This window comes from Mustela erminea, chromosome 6, assembly GCF_009829155.1.
Source record: "Mustela erminea isolate mMusErm1 chromosome 6, mMusErm1.Pri, whole genome shotgun sequence".
In the NCBI taxonomy this organism is placed as follows: domain Eukaryota; kingdom Metazoa; phylum Chordata; class Mammalia; order Carnivora; family Mustelidae; genus Mustela; species Mustela erminea.
The window spans coordinates 47,330,282-47,348,782 of NC_045619.1; the positions used below are offsets into that span (position 1 = coordinate 47,330,282).

Here is an 18,501-nt window from a genome sequence, read left to right on the forward strand (position 1 = left end):
ATCCAATGTGATAGCCACTATATTTAATAATAGCATTAACTTAAAAATTAACTTATAAATTATTAATTAATTAAAAATTAAAATCAGTCAAAGCTAAAGCTAACACATTTCAAGTCTAACCACATGCAGCCACTGGCTATCACATTTTCATCATCACAGAAAATTCTATTTAATAGTCCTACTCTAGAACGGGATCAGCAAACTAAATGCAGCCTAAATCCAGCCTGCTACCTGTTTTGCAAGGCTCACAAGCCAAGATTTATTTTCACATTCTCAAATGGTTAAAATAATAATAATAATAATAATATTTTGTGGCATAAGAAAATGACATGAAACTCAAAATTCAATGTCCATACATGAAGTCTGACTGGAGTTTATTCATTTACGTACTGTCTGTGGCTGCTCTCATACTTTAACAGCAAAGCTGAATAGCTGCAACAGAGACTGTACGGCCAGCAAAGCCTAAAATATTTACCACATGGCCCTTCACATAAGAAGTTTCCTGACCTTTGCTCTTGAACATTAATATGTATTGCTCCTCTTCATAGACAAGCTTATTCAAATTTTCTAAAATAGTATAACTTAAGGCAACCAAACCAACTGTCCATTTGTTTAACATGATACTCCAAAATACAGATCTTGAGATTTCCTACCTGATACTAGATATTTCTGCACAGTTTAAACGTCTGGGGGATGAATACACAGGTTGCGTGGGAAGGTCGGAAACATCTAAGGCATTAGCCTGAATTGGGGCAGAGCACAGAGTTGAAGGATGTGGCCGATAGATGACACTTGGTGAGGTAGTCTGCTCCTGATTTCCTGATTCATACACACCAAGAAGGTCTGGAGAAGTAGGTGAAGCAAGGTTTACTTCATGGAAGCCTTCCAAGGGGTCATTAGCCATAGCAAAAGCCTCATCATAAGATAACCTATGTTAAAACAAAAAGCAGGCAGTTATTTTGATAGTGACATTTAAAATTAAATAAGACCCATAAGTTTTAAAACATGTCTAATAATCCACATAAAGTATAAACTTAAAAGAACAAAGAAAAAATACCATAATCATTTAACATTTATTAAGTAACCTCAGAGTATAAATATTATAAAAGGCAAACAATGTGACTTGAAATGAACTTGCAAGTTATAGCAAATGCTGCTAAGCTGAGTAAGTAGTAAGTACAATGAGGAAGAAATAAAAATTTGCTTGATATTTTTAATCAATGTCTATCATATGACATTAGAGTAAGTAAGAGAGGCAGTAAAGATATGTACATGCTTGGAATGAGATACATACATTACACCATACAGCTGATGCTCAGAACACAGGGCTGAGGCACCAAATCCCCACATAGTTGAAAATCCACTTGTAACTTTTGACTACCCAAAATCTTAACTACTGTTAGCCTCCTGTTGACCAGAAACCTTACCAATACACAGTCAACTAACACGGATTTGATACGTACATGTATTATATACTGTACTCTTAAAATAAACTAGAGAAAATACTAAGAAAACCATAAGGAAAATACATTTACAGTACTGTATTGTATTTACCCAAAAAAATCAACATGTAAGTGGACCCTGATAATTCAAACTCATGTTGATCAAGGATCAAATGACAATTTCAAATTTAGGTAAGAGGTGCAGAGCTTTTATGTACCTTTCACCCAGATTATGAAACTGTTAACATTTTGGACAATTTGCGAATGGGTTTGCAACATGATGTCCATTACTGCTTAGGATCTCAATATATCTATCTTCAGCACAAGGACATTTTCCTGTCTGACCACAAAACCATCAAAGTCAGGAAATTAATACTGATCGATATGACCATCTAATCAACAGGCCCCAGTCAAATCTCACAGACTGTCTCAATAATGGTCTTATTTAGAAGTCTAGGATCCAATTTGGGATAATGTGCTATCTTTCCCTAAGCCTTAAATTTCTCCTCTGATGGGGTAAGAATGGGTATGACAACATTCTCTCCATTCTCCAGGCTGCTGTAAGGATTAAAAGAGATCAATCAAATAAAGTACTCAGTAGTGTGCTGTGCACTTGGCACCCAGTATGGCCTCAATAAACATTTGTTACTACAGTCAGCCACTAACAATAACATGTACACTTCAATGTTTCCATAAGGAAAAAGTATTTCAAAACTACTCAATTATATCACGAAGGTTACATTAAAATTAAAAAGTATACCCCTCAAATTTTTCACTTGAAGAATGTAAATCTTATAAATCCTTTATTGATTTTCCAGTGTCTACAGAATAAAGTCCAAATTTAACAGCCTGAAAATCAAGTCTTCTATGATCTGAATCCAAACTCTTTCCCCAATTTTTTCCTTCCCAGAATAAAAATGTGCTGATCACTAGTGATACCCTCCCACTCCCAAATTCCCAAACACAGGCCCCAATGTAACTCCTAATTTCTTTATAATACAAAAAATTTCATTCATTAAGCTGCAAAATTCTACTCTTTCATATCCTCAATAAAAAGTGTTTAAAATAAGACAAGTAGAGGGACACCTGGGTGGCTCAGTTAGTTAAGCATCAGCCTTTAGCTCAGGTCATGATCCCAGGGTTCTGGGATGGAGTCAGACATTGGGCTCCTTGCTCAGCGGAGAGCCTGCTTCTCCCTCTACTTGCTTGTGCACATGTGTGCTCTCCCCCAGCCCCAACAAATAAATAAATATTTTTTTAAAAATAATAATATAAGACAAGCATTAAACAAAAAGGCTGCAGTAAAGCTGGGAAAGGAGAAGTGACCCAATATTTATATTCTTTCAAAAGTACAATTACAACATGTCACAAACCTTCAAGGTTATATATATATATATATATATATATATATATATATATGGACAATGAAAACTGTATCTATTAAATCTGAAACTGCCAAATTTCAAATCCAATCAATGTTTTCCTTGTTGTAGCAAACAGTCTGAGTCCTCAAAATAAAACTAATTCTTGTTTTTTCACCCAAAATAGTCACTTGTTAAATGAAAGATCATATTAACAAGGAACGTAAGGTATTTAATACTCAATTTATTATTTTCATCCAAAAAAATATTATTCATTCCTTATTTATAATACAGACAAACATACACCAAACATCTAACCCTGAAAATTTCATTTTCACTTGAATATAGTTTGCTAATCCATTCACTTTCGAGGAAAAAATGGGTTTTCAATAAACTCTGACATTTTATCAGCAACTGATACTTCCTTTCATCCATCCCACATACTTTTAATTCACATCATTACCCTTACAAGTTCACCGAATCATAGAATGTGAAAGCATTTGCATTTCTAGAAATGCAAAATGGTAAAAATCTTATTGAGGAAAATTTGACAATATCTGGCAAAATGACATATTCATTAAACCAACATGCCCATTTTCAGGCCTTTATCCCAAAAATAAACTAAAATAAAGAAAAACAGATACATGCATAATGCTAGCAACATTAGCAAAAGACCGACTACAATCTTGTTATAGCAAAAGCTGAATGAGCTAATGTACCTCATAATGAAGCATGAGACAACTGTAAAAAGAAATAAATACTATCTTCGTATCACTATGAAGGGATCTTGAGGATATACAGACAAATTAATAAACAAGATAAAGGGGCACCTGGGTGGCTCAGTGGGTTAAGCCTCTGCCTTCGGCTCAGGTCTTGGTCTCAGGGTCCTGGGATGGAGCCCCACATCGGGCTCTCTGCTCAGCGGGGAGTCTGCTTCTCCCTCTTCCTCTACCTGCCTCTCTGCCTACTTGTGATCTCGCTCTCTGTCAAATAAATAAAATCTTAAAAAAAAAAACAAAAACCCAAGATGAATAACTATGCACAGGAAGCTATTTCTATGTACATATATAATTGTAATTGTATATGTATATATGACATATAGATGTATTACTATGGATGCAGACTTACATTTTAGAAGTGGAAGGATAAACCAAAAACTAATAGAAACAGGTAATCTATGGGAAGAGGGAGAGAACAGGAGGAGACAGGTATGAAAGCTAGACTTTTTCAAATGGACCTTGCCTTATAGATTTGAATTTGAGCTTGGAACCATGTAAGTGATAAAACAATACTAAATTTTAAAAAAGAATCCCTAAAAATAAAACAAATAAACTTAGCTGTATATTGAGATAGTAGCTTAACAACATAGAAGAGCTACTGCAAGTGGTTTTAAAACATAAAATTGTACACACTTAACAAATATATTCCAAAGACCAAAGAATGTGAAAAAAGCTGTTAACTATTTTCAGTGATCACATTATTAATGTTGCTGTCATAAAACCATTATTTATAATATTAAAGAAATAAGTTATTTTAATGTCATGCCAAATTAAGGATTTTCAGCAGATGAGAAGAGATACAAATGTAAAATCAAAGAAGTAAAAATTCTGAAGTTTTAAATATGAATCCATCAGAAAAAAAAATTCTATTAGAACAAAAAAATTCCTAAAATTTATCCACTGAGGTGGTAATGACAACAGTAACCGACTCAGGGGCAATGAGTAAGTACCCCTTGTGCACAGCGTAATACCATTTTGTACGAAAAAAAGAACAACGGCTCCTTAGAGAAATGGCTGATTTCCAGGCCAAGCACAGTAACGTACAAAAAGACCCTGGAACATCCTGTTATACCAGGAAGCAAGAAACTATCAAAGACTACTGGAGTGGTATCAAAAGGATTCTCACTAACCAAAGATAGGACAATCTGAACATCAAAAAGATAGTATCTGTAAGGAACCAAAAAATATATATATTTTTAAATCGCTGAATTCATGATGTTATTAAAAATAAAAACAAAAGCGGGGCACCTGGGTGGCTCTGCCTTCGGCTCGGGTCATGATCCCAGCATCCTGGGATCATGCCCCATATCGGGCTCTCTGCTCAGCGGTGAGCCTGCTTCCCCCCTCTCTGCCTGTCTCTGCCTACTTGTGATCTCTGCCTGTCAAATAAATATAAAAAATATAAATATAATAAATATCAAATAAATAAATAAAATCTTACAAAAATAAATAAATAAAAACAAAATCCCCCTGGTCCCCTTTGATGGGTGCTAGGGAGTCAATTCATTATTTTAAAAATTGGTATAATTAAAGAATCAGGTACAAGTAAGAACTAAGGAGAAAGATAAAGCCCTTGGAAGGGCTTTTAGGGCATGTCTGAGGTATGAAAGCCAAGCCTTTATGGAGAATACAAATATGCTATAAACTGAAGTAAAAGTAATGAACGTAAAATGCAAGTCTCAGAGGTGGGTTTGAATCCTGCTTCTGTCAAATTATTGGGCCAACATGTGCCTAGGTGTCCTCATCTGGAAATGTGCCTGGGCTATTTTGTTTTGTTTAGCAAGAAAGAATGTGTTCAAGCAGGGGTCACCAGGGGGAGAGGGACTGGGAGAATTCCAAGCAGGCTCCACAATCAGTGTGTTGTGCTGCTACAATCCTCCACACACTCCACAGCAGTGTGTACCCTGCTCAATCTCACAACCCTGAGATCATGATTTGAGCTGAAATCAAGAATCAGGTGCTTAACCAACTGAGCCACCCAGGCGCCACTTATGCTTGGGTTTCCTGCCTTTCATGATGAGAATGAAAAGAAACGCACGTAACACTTAGGACAGGACCTCTGGTCACTGCCTCTCCCTACAAGGTTTTCATTCTGTAGGATACATTTAAACTTTGTTTAAATTCAAATCACTTCTGAAAAGATTATTTTAAGATTAAATTCAGTCCCTTTTTCAAGCATATGCAATTTCCGTAAGATGTAACTTAGCTGGTAATGAGCCACCAATCACACTCGTCTGAAAATCTTTTGCTCTTTAAAATATATGGAAGCTTTAAGAATTACTTCATATTCAAAGTTTTTATATGAGTAAAATAAGCTGCTATTTTTAAGCAGTGTTATTTTTTGCATCAAGTAATGAGTAATTCAAAAAAACCTAATTTCTTCTGGAAATTATCCCAATTCATAAACTAAACCTGTTAAGGAGCACTACCAATGTGTGAAAAAGGTTGACCACATTAAATTCTTATGGGTGAACTACAGCCTATTTGGTTTTATTATTACTGAATTCTAAGCAATAAAGCTGACATTGAATTATAAGGAAAAGTTGACCAAAACAATTTACTTCTGATCACCCGTATGTATTTCATGTTATTTTTTCTTTCTAGAAGTCAGTATTATCATAGCAAAAGCAACAGTCAATGTTTACTGAAAGTTAACTATGTGTCAGATACTGTTGCTAAGAATTTCACATGTATTAACTCATTTAATGAATGCCTAGAGAAATCCTAATAACATGTCATCAAATTCTTTCTAATTAATATGAACTTTCTAACTGAAAATACAAGGCATCTTTAGGATAACTCAAGAAATTAAGATGAATTGCTGGTACAATATTTTCAATTAAAAACTGAAGCACTTGGATAACATTGATATGCATACATAATTTAAATGAAATCAAGAAACTCAATTTATATTAGTCCAAAATTAATAGTCCAAAAGAACAAATAAGGTCCATTTTCCCACAAAAAGCACATTCCCCTCATTTGATTTACTCAACAAGTGAGAAACAAAGGATTTACTTCTAAGGGGAAAAACACTTTAAAGCCATAATCTTAATCTTTTCCCATATCAATTTAATATCTGAAAATTAAATAATTTTAATTCAGTATTATTTTACTACAATTCCTCCAAGCACATGCTTCAGAAAGTAAATAATTTCCAACGCAGGAGGTTATATGCATCACAGCAGAACAGAAACAGAAATACCTGAACAAAAAAGGTAAGGTTTTAGTTTTGACCAGCCTCTAACTTACACACGCAACCTTGGGCAGGACATTAAACTTCTCTGAGCCCAAATGTCTTCATCTGTTTAGTGATGAAATTGGACCCAAAGATCCCGATTTTAAGGTTGTAAGTGTATCTGTATGTGAGAAGGAAGACCAGGGTCTGACAACCAGTATTTGCTACCTCACCAAAAACCTTGTACTCTGGAACTGGACTGATGCCCTAGCTCAATCAGTTACTAACAGCTTGACCTCAGAGCTCTAAATCTAAATTTCTCACCTGAAAAAAAATGGGGGGGGGGGTGTTAATAACTGTACTGATCTCATAAGGTTGTCTGAGCATTAACTCAGACAATACTCATCAAGGGCTTAGTACCACGGCTGCCACTGACCAATTAAAATTCATTATTACTAATTATAATGATCTCTAAGGTATCTTCTGACTAATACTTGCCAAATATTCTGTCACACTATCTCAGCACAAACATCATCTTCAACAAAGAGAAAAAAAACGATGGTTGTTTGGTTTAAAAATATTGTTAAAATTACAAGTGTATTGTTGTAAATGTTCCTCAACAAAGCAAACACTTATACTGTGCACCCACATCCTGTATTTAACAGACATAGATGTTTACATATGTATTATTTTCCTCTTTCAATTTATTAACAGACTGCTGGAGGATGGAAAGCAGGGAGGAAGGTCCAGATGCTTTTATTAATTCCCAAATGACTTCTTAATTTTGCATGAATTTTGGAAGAAACAGCTTCTGTCATTAAAAATTAGGTTGCTACTTCAATAGTGTATAACGAATTAAAGTGTTACAAATCCCAACAATTCACTTCCTTAAAAACCACTAACATTTAAAAATATATTTATTAAATACATTTTACCCATATACAATATTAGTGCATTTAATAAAATTTTTTATCAATTGTGTTTATTCTATTTAGAAAGGAAGAATGATTGCCAGCTTACGTCTCCTCAGGGCAAATCCTGGCAACAAGTTCTAAGAATGGCACTATGAAAATGGACTGAAGAGACAGTGCACAGCCTGTTGTGAGCCACTAAATGGTTACTGTGGGGGCTGTGGGGAGAAGTGTGGGAGGAAGGAAATGTTTCAAGGAGAGGAAAATATAAGTTATTTTAGATGCTGAGTAGGAATCCAATAGGTGGACAAGGCAGGGCAGTAAAACAGGACAGTCAGGGAAAAATGGCACTAATGAAACAACAAAAGAGAGAGTGACAGAATATCAGGCTGGAAAAGCAAATATGTGATACATTAAAAGCTTCGTTTAACATGGAAAATGCTGCTTGTAGTTTATCCTGAAGAGATGGTCAGATCTACACTTTAGCAAGTACAGATACACTGTACTGCAGTCATTAGAAAAAAAAAAATGACTCCTAAGGCCATAAGGACTTTAGAGAAAAGAGACTAGAGGCAGTCGGTTAAGAGGTTATTGCAACAGGCTAGCCAAGAGGTTACAAGGGTCTGATGTTTGTTTGTTTGCATACTGTGTTACATTAGTCACCATACCGTCCTTCATTAGTTTCTGATGTAGTGTTCCATGATTCATTATCTGTGTATAACACCCGGGGCTCACTGTCAAGGCCATACCTCCAAGACTGGAAGGGATGAAGATGCATATATATACATACATACATACATACACACACATGAAAAACATTCTAATAGTGTCACCTATATTTATACATACACATACATTCTGTACATATGACATACACATATACACATAGTATACATTATTCTAATTATTCCTCACAGTATCCCTTTGAACTGGGATTCTTTTTTTAACAGAAAAAGAAATAGGCTCAGAGAATAATTAATTTTGTCAAAGTCAAATGGTCAATAAATAACAGCGAGGATTCAAACCCTGGTGTGATTCTGCCACCTGATTCCACTACATCCAAGAATCACTTCAAAAGGAAAACTGACTGGGGGGACGAGGTAGGATTCAGAGAAAGGGTAGGTCAAGACAGAGGCTCTCTAAGAGGTCTCACTCAACGAACCATGAGTGAGTGAGAGAGCATTCTGAACAGAGTACTGTTCACTCTCTGAACCCTCGTCTTACTTCCAGGAAGGCAAAACTAACGTTTCTCTAACACACAGCTACTGAAATGAGCATTCACTATTGCCTTGAGTTCTAGTCTATTTTCCTATATTTTCTTTGCTATCATCATTTCTTCCTCCATTTAGCTGCTGTATGGGATTTAAAATACTTATTCAGCTCTTATAGAACTTGGGGATCGGCATGTAAGTAGAAATAAACAGAAGCTTGATTTTATTATTGTGGTCTTACTGTTATGTGAAAATATGGCTATTTCATACCAAGGAATTACTGTTAATTTTTTAAAGTGTGTAACCATATTATAGCCAACTGCCCTTCATTGTTTAAAAAAAATACTGAGATAGTCACAGATGAAAGTATACAATGCCTGAATTCGCTCAAAATAATACAAGAAGGGGAGAAGTAGATGTAGCAGGACTGACCCTTCTTGCTGACTCCTGGGCTAAATGATAGGAACTCTGAGGTTCACTACGATTTTGCATCTACTGATTTTACTTGAAATTCTCCACAATTAGACAGCTTTCAAATTTATTCAAATACAATTTAAATAAGGGGAAAGATATTAATCATTTTTTCATTAACATTCACTAAACATTTTGATATTAACAAAAAAGTGATCACATTTATATTTTAAGAAGCGTCCTATGTTGGTAAGCATAAATTAATAACCGAAGGGAAAAATTAGATAGTCAATCAAGCTACACAATCTTTCCACTCTTATTAAAACAGAGCACAAATTAAGTTGCATTTACCAATTCTACAGGATGCAAATATGTTTTAGAGATGCTAGTTTTTGCAGATTCTTTAAGGATTTTCAGAAAATATTCAGAACTTAACTGGCTTACTAATACTGTATTTAACTACAAATCCTTAGAAAAAAAATATAAAAAACATTTTCCAATAGTTTTCTTAATAGCAGAAGACTCCTTATTTTGCATAAGAATGTACGTCAACACTCAACAGGCACTGAGGTGTATATTCTTTGGCTAAATAAACAGTAATAGTCTTTAGAGAGAGAATAAATAACAAAGCATAAAGAGTACAGAGAGTGATTCCAGGCTACCTTTGTTTCAAAAATACAGATACAACAGTAAGCACCTTGGGAGAATATCAAGACTAGAGAAACTGAGTTTTTAAAATGTTTGGGGATCCTGAGCATTTTATCAAAGTAGTTTTAGAAAACCTTCCTTCTAGCTCAGTCATTAACTAGCTGTGCAAACTTGCACATGTCACTTAATTTCTCTGGACCTCAGTTTCAGCGTCTATAATGGGTGGTATTACCCCTCATGCTTGTATCTGACAAAATCAAATGGCTTAACAGTCAATGTAAAAATGTTGCATAGATTGCAAAGCACAATACAAACGTGTGCTATCTGTAAAAATCTAAGGGGTCTTATAACCAGAAGGGATCCTTATTTATCTGATATAAAAAGGAAAACAGGGTTGTTGTTTTTTTCCTGAGGTGTAGAGTTCAAATACAATTCTCTTCCTAAAAGGAAATTAATACACTTTGACTTATTGTTTTTTTTTAATTTATTTTGGATGATTTTTTACATCTGATCCTGATCTGTCCAACCCAGGCGCTCCCAACAAATACTTAATAACATTATCCAAACCCATCATATTACAATTCACTTATTTAATTAATTCTAAGCTATCATCTGTATGTTCTTTAAAGCTTCTTTTTTTTATTTTTTTAAGATTTTATTTATTTATTTGACAGACAGAGATCACAAGCAGACAGAGAGGCAGGCAGAGAGAGAGGGGAGGAAGCAGGCTCCCCGCTGAGCAGAGAGCCCGACTTGGGGCTCGATCCCAGGACCCTGGGATCATAACCTGAGCCGAAGGCAGTGGCTTAACCCACTGAGCCACCCAGGTGCCCCTCTTTTAAGCTTCTAAAGTAATCTCATTCTTGCATAGTTTCTTTATACCAGATTGTCAATCCATATACGTAGAATTCTATCAACTTCCATTATAATTACATTTACAACCCTGTTCTTAACAACAAGAAACAAATCCCCACAAACTTGAACAACTTCAAAATTTTCCATTCTCTTCCTCTGATTTAAGTAATCTCAGCTAATGGCTACAGCTATCTCATTTTCTGCTGCCAATATTCTAAGGTAAATCAAGATTATCTTTTCACTTTTTCCTAAACATGACTAGGTAGAATTTAAGCTTATAAAACTACCTCATTTAGTTTTCAGTTGAAAGGGAAAGCAGAAGAGAAAAACAAAGATAGCAAGTTAATGCTAGCTGCTGAAAGAATATCCTTCCCTTTCTTTCCTCAGTCCCCACAGCTCTTACTCAGAACACATTTCCATTCCTGCTGCCAGATCAATTTCAATATATCTTAATATTCTTCCACTGACACCCATCACTACGCAGCCCAGTACCTATGGGTTCCAGACCCAGTGCTAAAGCTATAAAATGGCGGGTAGGATGACTTATGCCCTGCCTTCAAAGCACGTGTAAATTAGAGAAAGAGAACACACTGTGAAGATTTACAAGGCAATATGAATACCAAAACTAATGAATACCAAAAGAGAGGCATGTACTCAGTACTCTAGAAGCATAAAAGAGAAAACACACATGCATATATACACACACATACACACACACACGCACACACAACTACTAGCTGGCAAAGCTAGGGAGAACAGTAGAGAAAGGGAGGAATTAGCTAGCAAGGAGTTTTCAAAGGCTCAGATATTTTATTTTTAAAATACCCAAGTGTGTTTAAGTAATTAATTTAGTAACAATTTACTGTTCTTTAATGAACTACATCTTAACCAAAACTCTAAGACAAAGCTTTACACTTGAAAAAGTGTACTCCCTCAGAATATCCCGGAAGTTCTCCCTCATTTCCTCAACACGCAATATCTCTACCAACTCTCCTTCCTCCCCACTCTCCAACTATTCTAACACTTTGTCTTATTTGGCATGCATTAAAACTACAACACATATGTGACATATACGTTCTAAATTTTGATAACCTTGGGGCGCCTAGGTGGCTCAGTGGGTTAAGCCTCTGCCTTCGGCTCAGGTCATGATCTCAGGGTCCTGGGATTGAGCCCCGCATTGGGCTCTCCGCTCAGCAAGAAGCCTGCTTACCCCCTGACTCTGCCTGCCTCTCTGCCTACTTGTGATCTCTCTGTCAAATAAGTAAATAAAATCTTTAAAAATAAATAAATAAAAATAAAAAATAAATAAATTTTGAGAACCTTATAAAAGATACAGGAACGATTATAAGGCCTTCTAGACTCCATGAATACTTTCCTTCAACCACTACCCACCCCCACTGTGACTTGCAGAGTAGATGCTCAATGAATATTTGATTTGAAAATCTCTGGTGACACATAAAGAATTACTTATTATATTAAGTATCTCATAAAAGCTTAATTAAAAACGATTCAGCATTGCAATCTACACATGAAGCAGTAGAGTGTAGTGGCAAAGAGCACAGACATTAAAAACAAACTGCCTTTTCTAATCTAGTCGTGTTGCTTAATTTGCTGTGAGATTTTAAAGCAAGCTACATAACCTTCCAGTGTCTTAATGTTCTCAACTATAAAATGGGATAAAGCATTAGCTAACTCCTAAATCACTGTCAGAGTATATGACTTCGGATAGTGCTTAGAGCAGAACCTGCCACGTGGTAAGCTATAAGCTCAAAAGTAGGAGTAGCAGTACTGGTATCACCGTCACCAGAAAACCTGGATACTTTTTACCCAGAAATACAAATGACAATAACACCTTTCTTCTGCAGTCACCTTTTAATTACAATGTTCTTCTACAGAAGATGTACAAAGGAATGGAGGCAGCAAGGATGTGAGGAGTTCCATTTTGGGCAGCCTACTCAGTTTTCAATCCCGGCTTGGCTCTGCCATTAATCATCTATATGACCACTGACAACTAAGTAACCAGAAGCAAGGTATTTTACCTCTCTGAATCTCAATTTCCTGATCTATAGATGTGGTAATACCGCTTATATCCCAGTAAGTCCTGAGGACCAAAAGAATCAAAGTACCTAGAGCAACAAAGTATAGACCAGTTACCAAGCTAGTATTTGTTCCTTTCCCCCAACGGAATATCTCATTTAATTCTCATCCCACCATTATGATTTTCATATTAGTTTGAACCATGTTAAAAACAGCTGAAAACTGGCAGTCACATGGTTTGACCTAATACTCTATCCACTTACAAATGGAGAAAATAAGCTCTGAGAGGTTCAACGATTTACTGAAGGTCACATGCACAGTAAGTAACAGAGCTAAAACTTTAAAACCGATTAGTAATTTTTCATACTGCTAGGTAACTAATTGGTTCAGTCAGTCCTGCTCAGGGAAGAAAATAAAAGGTGCACTAACTACAATCATACATGCAAACTGTCACCTCCAAGTTTTTGCTCCACCATATAAAGAATTGATTGGGACGGGCCTAGATTTCTAAGAAAACTTCCATTGTAAAAATTAATTGTGGAATGTCTGTGTATGTGTTGTGGGGAATTGAGGGTTTAGAGAAAATTCAAGGAAAAAGTATTAAAGGAAGCATATGCACAACTATACTAATTCAAAAAGTAAAAGTGTATCTAATTAGAAAACCCACAAGTGGCCGAACACCAACTATCCATCCTAGGAAAAGGTGTGAGGTATTCAATACCACAGTTGGATTGTTTGCCAAACACAAAGGAGGAGTTATATTAAAGTATCCACTTTGGTTAATAAATGTACAGACTAATATATTATATATATGTGTGTATGTGTATAAATATATATATACATTATATACATATTTACATATATATAGTGTAAGAAATACACTATTGTAGTAAAATTGTAGAACTGTTTAACTTCTTTAAACTCCACAAGGGTTTTAGCATTAGGTCACATAAACCACAGTTGGGATTCAGTGTCTTTCCAAACATGAAAAGTTCCATCAAAATGCGCAGGACTAGTAAATAAATGACAAATATTAACAGAACAAGGCCCCATAAAACTGGTGGAATATTTAACAGTATCAAATATTTACTGTGATCGGTCTACTAATCTATTCTGCCTCTTTTCTCCTTGATTTGTCATTCACCGTTTTAAAGAAACCGTGAAAATAATAAGGAACAAAATAATGAGGATAACGAACAGAACTGGGTCTTTCAATCGATTTACAATAGAACAGTTTTGTTTTAATCCGCTTATCGGTCTTCTCCAATTATGTAATCATTCCACGGCAAAAGATTACACGGCTTTTTTCCCCACACTGAAAGGAGTTGGGAGGGGGAAACAGGAGTGTGGAACAGGTAGCCGCGGAATATGCTTTATTTTGACGAAATTAAATTGCTTCTCAGGGATCAGTATTAACTCAGCATTCTGAATTTTCCAGACCTTACCCTTTAGCCATTACAGATTTGTTTTCTTAATCCCATAACAACTGGCAACTCTTCACGTGCTGCAGATTCCACCTAACATCATCACTTCTAGAGTCCATTAGAGCTGGCTGGTCCCCGGGCAGTCGCAGAGAGTTGTCAACGCTGGAAGGGCAGTGTAATTACAATTACGTCGGTGCAGCTCGTCTCAATTCCCCCGAAACAAAAGTCAGGCCGAAATGCGCTGCCGCCTAAGGCGCGACTCCCGGCGCTTGCTCTGGCCCCCCAAGTTTCGCCGAAACCTGCCAAGGGTGACCTCTACGTCTCGGCCCGGAGCCTCGCGTGTCCTTTACTAAGACTCCAGGTCCAAGTCTACTGCTTCGCCCCACTCCAGGTCCCGCGCAGCGCCGGGCTCCACACTTGTTCCGGAACTCTCTTACAACCAACCCCCCCACCCCCCGCCACCCCGCGGCCGCGGACCCCCGGCAGCCAGCCGCGCGCGCCCCGCCGACAGGTAACCGGGATTCGGGTTCACAGCCGCGGGCGCTCGGGACCGCGCAGTTAATGAGTAACGCGCCCGCGTCCGGGGGGCGGGGGAGGAGCCGCCGCCGCCGCCGCCCGACGCCACAGCGGCCCCAGACACCCCCAGACACCCCGAGGCGCGGAGCCCTCCCGCCGGGGGTCCGCCGAGCCGGGGGAGCGCGCTTGCCGGGCTAGGAGCTGCTGGGCCGGGTCCCCGCGCGCTGCGCCGGCATCTGCACCTGCCACGGCTGCCCCTCCAGGCCGGCTCGCGGGAGAGAGGCGGGCGCGCGGGCACCGAGGGGGGCGGTGCTCCGCGCCTGGGGCCTCTCCCTCCCGCGGCTGCACTCACCTGACGAAATCACCGCGGTCACTGTCCGCGCTCAGGGGCGCTCTCAGCGCTGTACGGAGCGCGCCCTAAAGCAGGAAGAAGAGGAAGAGGACCGCCGGCCGACGCCGCTACACTCAGTCGCGGTGGGCGCACTGCGCTGGGAGCCGCCGAGGGAGCGCGAAACTGCGCCTGCGCTGGGAGCGCGGCCGGGAGCCAGGAGCGGCCGGGCCCGATGGAGAGAAGGCGGGGCCGGGGGCGGGGAGGGGGCGGGGCTGGCGTGGGGCTGGCGTGGGGCAGGCGTGGGGTGGGAGGAGCCGACGCGCTCCCGCGCCCCCTGGCGTCAGGCGGGACTCTTCGCAGGTGCCGGGGCGCGTGCCGCAGGTGCTTCCGCGGGCGGTTGCCCTGGAAACGAGCGCTTGCCTAGCCGGAAGGTTAGTTTCCCTGGGCGGTATAGGCGGCCTCGAGTTAACTTCGTGTTGGGCTGTCCAGGAGTCGGAAAATGAACCTTCGATGTGAGTTGAGGACTGCTAGAATCAACCTGAAACTTGGCGTCCATATATGTATATATAACTTACGACGTGTGTGTGTGTGTGTGTGTGTGTGTGTATGCGTGAGTGTGCGCGTGTGCGCGCGCCTGGGAATGGGGGCAGAGGAAGCCTGATAGAACCAGATTCCATCATTTCAGCAGCGGCTTGAGCATTCGAGAATGTCCTTTCTGTACCCGCCTTTTCTCATCTTTTGTGTTAACTTTTTTTTATCAGACGTCCACCCCACTTTAGATTCTCCAGGTAGAAAAAGTGAAAAATACAGAATCGAGGTCCCAAAATCGGATCAAAAAGAGGCGATCACCGTATGTGTCTCTGTGTTTAGTAAAAGACATGCAATTTATGGGCCAAACATTGAATAGGACCATCATTCTAAATATTGATCACATTTGTTAGAGGCAGTGAAGAAGTGTACATTATGTGTATGACTACAGGAATCAGAATTCCTGGGATTGAAATCACTATCCCTAGCTGGGTGATTTTGGGCAAGTAGACCTCTAATTTTCCCGATTTTCTCAAAGGTAAGTAGGGATAATAAGCATATCTACCTCACTGAGTCATTGAGAGATTAAATGGTCTAATGCATGTAAAACAGTGTACTACCTGATGCAGACTGCCCAATGAATATCAGCTGTTATTATTAATAACATTACTGTTACTGTCCACCCATAATCCAAACAGAAACCTGGAAAGTCATTATTTACTTTTTCATACCCCTTGCCAATAGAGCAAGTCTTAACCATTCTCATTCCCAAGTTAATTCTTCAATCTATCCCATTTCCTATTCACTGTCACTAGATAATAACCTTCCTTCATTAATGGACTTCTGACTATTCTCCCTTACCTCCTGTCATTCGTGTCATGTCCTGAATGAATACCATTAGTCATCATTTACTGTGCTCCATCTCTGTGCCTACATGGGAACAAAGAAACCATTATACACAATCCCACCCCAAGAACTGGAACATAGCAAGGGAGACAGGCATAACAGTAACTAGGTGGAATAAATACATTCAGCATACAGCAAACTGGGTTCTCCAGTCTTGTCATACTCTCTCGTATATGTCATGTTCACATATGCTACTCCTTTTTCTTAAGTCCTGACCCTCCTCCTTTTCCTTTACCTAATTCCTGCTTATCCTTCATTATTCAGACTAAGCATCAGTTCTGTTGTGAACCCTTCACTGTTGCCACCCAACCCTACTGCACCTCAATACGGGTTCGTTGCTCTTGACTTTGCTCCCATAGGACCTTGTCTCTTTCTAGCACTTATCACATAGAATGATAATTGTAGTTTTGTCTCCTTTCCTAATAACTATGAGCTTCTGGAGAAGAAGCGTAAGACCTCACATGTAGTAGGACTGGCTCAATATATGCGGATAAGTAAATGATATACATGCAAATGTACTGTCTTGGTATAAATGTTTAGAAGATGGGCACCTGGGTGGTTCAGTCGGTTAAGTGTCAGCCTTCAGCTCAGGTCGAGATCCCGGGATCCTGAAACCAAGCCCCGCATTTGGCTCTCTGCTCAGTGGGGAGCCTGCTTCTCCCTCTCCCTCTGCCTGCCACTTTCCCTGCTTGTGCTCTTTCTCTGTCAAATAAATAAAATCTTTAAAAAAAAAAATGTTTAGAGGACAGGCCCTATGATATGTTCAATGTAGTAGTTAAGACATGGAACATCTACAGGAAACAGTAAACAGTAACATCATGCCTGAGTCTCAGGTTGGTCCATTTGCAAATCACCTGGCATCCAAGAGGCTCTTAAAGGTGTACTTAAAGGTGTTTCCTCTCACATTCTTAACCTGTGAGCACAGTTTGAGAATGAGAAGAGTGATATGAGTAGTTACCTATAATAATATTTCATTGTCCTTGCAGCACAGAGACCAAAATACATTACAAAGTGTGAGACACTCAGAATCTCAGCCTGCAAAGTATATAAAGTGTTGTAAGCATCTTAGGTTAGATTGCTCACCCATATTTTAAAGGGACAGATCCTTCACAAATTTTTAAAAACATGAGGACAGATTTTGTGGTATGCTTAAATGTGACTTCTTTCTCTTTCATTAAAAAATAACTTATACAATTAGTGTCAAATACAACATGTAAATAATATTGTATTTTTTAAAGAAATCTTAAGACTTTCCCATCCATACCTGATGCCAGAAATGAATAAGATGATTGCAAATATCTAGAAATTTTAAATTGAACAAGTCATTCTATGCTTTTTTATCCTTAGTTATGATTTTTTATTGTTTGTTTGCCTCTTTTGTTTATGAAGTCCAGAAAATTTATAGGGTACTTTCCAGTTAAACTGACTTCACACTAATTATCTCATGAGTCTTTGACAGAGAACAATTGGACATACTTAGAAGGGTAGTTAGTCTTCCTCTTTACAGATAGGGAAATTGGGCTACCAAAGTTAGGGCCTAGGTCTTCAGAATATGGGGTAATATCTTGCAAACAAATGAAGTTAAAACTCTAAAAAGCATACTAGACTTCATATCCAGTAGTATGACAGACTAAAGAGTGGCCGATTGTCCCACCAAAAGCAACTCAAAATGCTAGGTAAAATATATAAAATACCTTATAAAACATTTTGATAAGCTGACAAGAATGTAAAATTATCTTATAAAACATTTTGATAAGCTGTCATGAATTCCCTTCAAGGGCAAAAAACTTGGTAAAAGCAGGAACACAGACAGTAAATAGTAACAATGCAAAAAGAAAAAAGAAGAAGAAGGGGGGGGGAAGCTGGTTAGAAGGAAAAATAACCCAAAAAATATCTATCATTTCCTTGTCTAGCAAAAGAATTATTTCTGAGCCAGTGTTTGTATTCCCATAAAATTTTCCTT

At 38.4% G+C, this 18,501-nt stretch overlaps 2 protein-coding genes across 4 annotated transcripts in view; one reads left to right on the forward strand and one right to left on the reverse strand.

Moving 5' to 3' along the window:
• Positions 1–15,258, reverse strand: part of RAB3IP (RAB3A interacting protein) — a 46,100-nt gene extending 30,842 nt beyond the window's left edge. Inside the window, exons 1-3 of one of the 3 annotated variants that reach the window (XM_032347054.1) lie at positions 15,126–15,214; positions 14,279–14,419; positions 654–929 (exon numbers count right to left, since the gene is read on the reverse strand). In XM_032347054.1, the coding sequence (XP_032202945.1) occupies positions 654–929; positions 14,279–14,289 (287 nt within the window). In that variant the 5' untranslated portion in view covers positions 14,290–14,419; positions 15,126–15,214. Of the gene's footprint in view, positions 1–653; positions 930–14,278; positions 15,064–15,125 lie in introns of those variants that run through there. The other 2 variants (XM_032347055.1, XM_032347056.1) reach the window with 2 other exon arrangements.
• BEST3 (bestrophin 3) overlaps positions 15,234–18,501 on the forward strand; it is a 72,550-nt gene continuing 69,282 nt past the window's right edge. Inside the window, exon 1 of the mRNA XM_032347051.1 lies at positions 15,234–15,616. The gene's annotated coding sequence lies outside the window, so the exon portion shown is untranslated. The remainder of the gene's footprint in view (positions 15,617–18,501) is intronic.